The sequence below is a fragment of the Athene noctua genome, chromosome 4 (assembly GCF_965140245.1).
Source record: "Athene noctua chromosome 4, bAthNoc1.hap1.1, whole genome shotgun sequence".
Taxonomy (NCBI): Eukaryota; Metazoa; Chordata; class Aves; order Strigiformes; family Strigidae; genus Athene; species Athene noctua.
Window position 1 is genome coordinate 34,408,346 of NC_134040.1, and position 5,599 is coordinate 34,413,944.

The window sequence follows — 5,599 nt, forward strand, 5'->3', positions numbered from 1 at the left end:
CCACGACCACCAGGACACACTGCGCAGACGCAGCTAGGAGGAGACCGGGGCGGAAAATATGAAGATGACTTTCAGGCTCATTATAATACAAAGCAGGGATAAGTCATGCATCTATATAGGTGTATTATGAATATGTAATGTTTTGTAGCATAAAGCCAAGACAAGGTGCCACGAGAGGTGCCCACGTTTGTGGTGATACCCTGTGCACCTCAGCGCTGAATAAACACACCGACTTTATAACCTTAGGGGTTGTGGAGTCGTGTTTCAGCAAGTCAGTATTGCATAGAGAGAAATGGATGCATGTATGGTAAAGATTCATTTAATTTTACAATAGCTGGGCTACATGGCTTGTAACAAGCACTTAGGGAATCAGGCTAATTTTTATAGAAAGCCTCCACATGGGGTATATTTACTAATTCAGAAATGAAACCCCAAATGCATCCCCTAAGAAGGAGCAGGGAGCACACTTGCTGCAGGTGGCAGAGAGAATTTTTCCTTGAGGGGAGGGAAAAGCTCAGAGTGGGGCACCCTGAGGTGCTCTTCATTTAGTCTGGTCTGAAATCCAAGAAGTATACTTCTTCTCTGGGGGAAAAAAATGTTGTAAAAATGTCTATCCCAAAGGATGCACATTATTCAATGCTCTTCTCCCCCAAACAACAAACACATGCACTCACAGTTGAGTAAGACAATATGCATGCAACCATTTTTTAAAAAGATGAAAGCAGTCTATCTCATTCTGGGGGAAAAAAAAAAAAAAAAAAAAAGTTGTGCTCTGCATGTGTGTTAATCCCGTAGTTATACTGAGAAGGCACAGCTCCTGACTTCCCCCTCCAGTTACCTCCCACAGTTAATACCAGTCAGAGCTTTCAGTTTAGTTTCATCTTCCCCAGAGCGACGCTGTGCAGGGTCCCAGCTGCCAAGGAAGGCTGCACAGACAGAGGCTGCTCACCACAAGGTTGGTTCTCTTAAATCATGAAAATAGTAAAACCTTGTTAGCCTGGGAGAGTGGGATAATAGTGAAAAAGTAAAGGTGTTTTTTTTTGTTTGTTTGTTTGTTTTTTTTTTTTTAATTTTTTCCTGCTTAGCACATAATTTAAAGCAAAATATATGGTAAATCCTACTTGGGATGGGGGCGGGGGGGGGGGGGAGCTTTTAAAAAGCTTTGCATAAAAGCTGGATTATGGAGAGGTTTGGGTTTTGGTTTTTTTTTTTTTTTTTAATTTTTCCCCTGCTTTCTCCTGCTACCAGAATTTATCACTGCGTTAAAGGAATCTGGCTGGGACTTTGCTCTCTGTTGAAATCGGTCTCTTTTATCTGCATGGGTGCTCGCTCAAGCCTAAATTCCTTTTAGCAAGGCTGCTTAGTTGCACGTGTTTTCTGGTAGGCTCTGAGGATGTGCTGGATGTAGCTGCTGTCCTGCCAGAAGCTTGGATGTAGTTGCTTTTATACGTTGTTGCCTGATTTCCCTGAGCACTTGCTGTCCTTTTCAATGGGGTGTGCTATTGGTGACAAGAGCATCTTTATGTTGCAGTCTCTTCATGAATGTTTGCAGCGAAGAGAATGATATGTGATTAAGACTCGTACGGAGAACACTGTGCATTTGTAAAAGTGGAGAAAGTAGTGAGATTTACCAATCAGAGGTAAATCTGCTGTAGGTCGGGAGAGGGAAGCACCCCGAGGCAATTCTGGCTCACAGTTTCCCTCTGGACACTTCCCTGACACTGCCGGGCTTGCAGGCTGCCCAGTGCTGCCAGCAGTGGGAATTCTGGAGGAGCCATCCTTGTTCCAAAGGATGGAGAGGGAGGATGTCCCCCCCTCCCCGCGCCCAGCATGGCCCACTTCATTTCAGTTTCGTTTCTGAGCTCAGAAACTGGGTGGGGAGCAGCCTGTCCACTCAGCAGCATGGCTCTGCCGTTGCCAGGCTGCTATTTCTAAAAAGAAAACAGAAAAACCAACCCAATTTGAAGCAAAAAGTCTCAATGAATGTGAGCAAGCAGTTTATCTTTTTTTTTTTTTTTTTTTTTTTTTTTTCTTGTCTTCTTCTTCCCCTTTCTTCTATTTGTGCATGACTAGAAGAACCTGGCCAGCTAGAAGTACCTGGCCTTGAGGCAAAACTTGCTTTGAATTGTTATCTGAGAGTTTTGGTGCTGTCTTTTACACAAAAATTCTCTCTAGTCAAATACACAAAATTACTTTTCCTATTACTGGGGGAACAGGAAACAGATTTTTGGTTTTATCAGACCTGTTTACTTGTTCTTTTAACTGTTTTGGTTCTGTTACACAAAAATTATTCTTCCTATTGTTACCAAAACCGGTATAAAGACCTTATCAACACCAGTGTGATGTAGATAAGCAGATATTCCTTTATTAGCAGCGAAGAGGACTTGTCTCACCAACAACGCACACTTAATTCATATAACATACTGATTATGTAGAATACAATAATACATTTTAATCAAGTGCTCATACATAAACATGTTAATTCCTGGAAATCATTTCTATATTTCCCACCTATTTACAATTCTGTGCAATAGAATCTAGAAATGAGTCTGGGGTGTAATAAGAGTCAGCGGTCACGATCTCCCCCAGTCGGAATTGCCTTTTACCTGGTTTCTTCATAACTTGGCAGACATAGGCGGGTTGTTAGAGTTCATTTTCTCTAATTTCTATTAATCTTACCTAAGATTCTAGCTTTTCACATGCAAAAAAGTAAAGCATTATTTCAGGATTAATAATTATTGAACTTTGTGGCCCATGCGGTCTTATTATTCTCTGAATTTTATAAAACTAATATTCTTATAAAATTCTATTCAATTATTTAATCATGATTATTTCTCATCGTAAGGTCCAAAATCATCCACTTAAATCAATAACAAATGAATGGCAATCTGTAACACTATTGCTGGGAGAATAGGAACACAGAGACTTGGTTTTATTAGACCTGAGGCTTAACTGAGTTTTAAGATTTACTTGCTCTTTTAACTGCAGGAAGGCAAGGACTCGGGTTTGGACTTTGGACATAGCATTGAGTGTCTGCCTTTCTGGCTCTCTGTGACAAGAAATTGGAGATAATAGTTTTCTACGGTATCTCTCTTTTGTGGAGCCTGGCTGCGTTACAAAGAAATGTGAGAGCACAGTTGCTTCCTGCATGCTTTGAACCTGTGCCAAAACGGACTTAGTGTAAAATATGCCAAGTTCAACAACCAAAATGCCCAAGTCACTGGCTTTAGCCTAGGTTCACTGCTTGGCATGAGGGAAATTGGTCAACTGTGTCTAAGCACCAGCGAAGGCTTTCTGGGGTGGAGTGGGGAATGTCAATGGTCTGATGCTGTTTTGAAGGCTGGATAAAATGGCAGAAAATGCAAAAACCTCGGAAAGACACAAATGCAGGTAAGATGTGGTTATGCTTTGTCACTTCCAGTGGCATCAAGGGAGCTGGGTGAAAGACTGCCTGCTGAAGAGCAGTGGCAACCAGGTCGGCTGGGGGATCAGACTGACCACAGTTTTTTCCCTAACTGTCCTGTTCCCCTGCTGTCTCTTTCAGAAGAGTGACCAGAAATGGCCGTCTCAACCGTCGTGACAGTCCAGCCGCAGTACGGCATGGCTGCTGCCTCGAGGAACATGTGGCAGACGGGGCTGATGGACTGCTGCAGCGACTGCGGTGTATGTGAGTGCCTCCTGCAGTCCCATCCTTCAGCCATCAGCAGTGTCCCACGCCCTCGTGGGACATTTTTCTCACCCCTGCCACTTGGGTTGATGGTGTGATAGCTATAGACACGCAGCTTGGTCCTCCTCCGCTCCTGCCCCGATGCCGGCGGTGCTGGGCGGGCAGGCAGAGCCTCACCCGCCGCTGTGTTTCTCCCCCTGCCAGGCTGCTGTGGGTTGTTCTGCTTCCCCTGCCTTGCCTGCCAAGTGGCCGGGGACATGAATGAGTGCTGCCTGTGCGGGACCAGCGTGGCCATGAGGACGCTCTACCGCACCAGATACAACATCCCGGTCAGTGGTTAACCTGCCCCCTCACCGTGCTGCGAGGCTGAAAGACAAGGTGCCCCTGAGACCCTTCTCTGCATACCAGGGATGAGCACAGGGCAGCAGCACTCACCGCTCACCCTTTTTTTTCACTTTTGTATCCTGCATGATGCCAGGAGCACAGGACAGGGGTTGGGATGCCCTCGGCCACACTGAACCTTGTGCTGGTGTCCAACAACACGCATTAATTGGTCACAGCTGCCTCCAAGCATCCTTTATGTGGGGCACGTGTCCTGCATTCAGCTGCCACTGACCACAGTGGCTTGTAGAATCTCAGTTGCTGCTTCCCCATGCCACCCACAATCTTTGAAAAATAGGAAGGATTTGAGAGAATTGCGGTCAGACTAAAGAACAGATTGTCAGTTGCACAGATAAGCATCTGTAATCAGAAGCAGGAGGATTCTTCCCACTGGGGGTTTGTACTGCCCCCAGTGCAAACCATAGTGGCCCAAGTCCAGTTTGCACAAATTCTCTTTCTCTGTGTTTTCCCCCCAGTCTTAACTGCAGAAGCTGGAAGGTAAGTCGCTATCTGCAGCCTGCAGAAAGGACTCCCTCCTGCCTTTCCACTGTTGTGAGGTTCACCAGCCCTGCTTTTTAGTGTCTGCTACTTGGGATGCTGCAGCCAGCCAGGAAACAAAGGGCACACTACATGAAATGTGATTAACCTTTTCTTGGCTGAAACATGGCTTTTGGATAGCCTACATCCCTAACCAATTTCTTCCTAACAGGGATCCATTTGCTCTGACTTCTGTACCACCATGTGGTGCCTCACATGTTCCGTTTGCCAGCTGAAGAGAGATATCAACCGGAGGAAGGAGCTGGGCATATTCTGGTAAGCTGGGCGTGCTGGCGCTGGTTTATAAAGCCGCTGCTGCACGCAGCTTCGCAGCTTCGCGGAGTCTCCTGCCAACACCTGACACAGGGTGGCTGCAGTGGGAAAATGGCCGTGGACAGGTGACAAGAATGACCTGTCCCACAGCAAAATGTTGCTGGGAACGTTGTGCAGGACTGGGGGGACATGGGCGGTGTGGCGAGGCACGGCCCTGCTCCCTGACCTTCCTGTCCCGTTGCAGATGCTGCCGTCCTCACTGTGCCCCGTGGAGCTGCTGTGGGCAGGAGTGCCTGCTGCCCTGGCTGGTGGGGAATGTACCACAGGGGTTGCCTTGTTAATGGTTTGTTCCCCCTTCCCAGAGTAATACCATGAATAAACAGCAGAATTTGTGCATGTGTGTGTGTGTGTCACTCTTGCAGTGCCTGAAAGCACCCGTCCTTCTCCCACTCTGTCTGTATCAGCAGCCTCTGGTGCAGCTGAGATTTCCTTGTGCCCACTACAGAGGAAAATTTTCACTAGTATTTTGTTATTTGCTCGCTTTTAGAAAGGATGTTTAATGGATAGGAGGAGTAAGTGTTGCTCATCCAAGTTGTAAAATTTGGAAAAGCAAATTCTGCTTGGGACAGGGAAGGGATCTTACCCCTGTACTCGGCACTGGTGAGGCCACACTTCGATTCCTGTGTTCAGTTTTGGGCCCCTCACTACAAAAAGGCCATTGAATGACTCGAGTGTGTCCAG

General features: G+C 46.4%; 1 protein-coding gene across 3 annotated transcripts; it reads left to right on the forward strand.

Annotated features, from left to right (window-relative positions):
- The first annotated feature begins 844 nt into the window (after positions 1-844).
- LOC141959647 (placenta-specific gene 8 protein-like) lies at positions 845-5,232 on the forward strand. Of its 3 annotated transcripts, XM_074903857.1 has the most exons (5): positions 848-955; positions 3,545-3,667; positions 3,872-3,996; positions 4,758-4,861; positions 5,103-5,232. In XM_074903857.1, coding segments are annotated over exons 2-5 (339 nt in total). In that variant the 5' UTR covers positions 848-955; positions 3,545-3,558; the 3' UTR covers positions 5,104-5,232. The 3 variants fall into 3 exon arrangements, with proteins under 3 accessions (XP_074759956.1, XP_074759958.1, XP_074759957.1); XM_074903855.1 differs by lacking the exon at positions 5,103-5,232 and having other exon boundaries at positions 845-955; positions 4,758-4,865; XM_074903856.1 differs by lacking the exons at positions 848-955; positions 5,103-5,232 and adding an exon at positions 3,268-3,390 and having other exon boundaries at positions 4,758-4,865.
- The last annotated feature ends 367 nt before the right edge of the window (positions 5,233-5,599 follow it).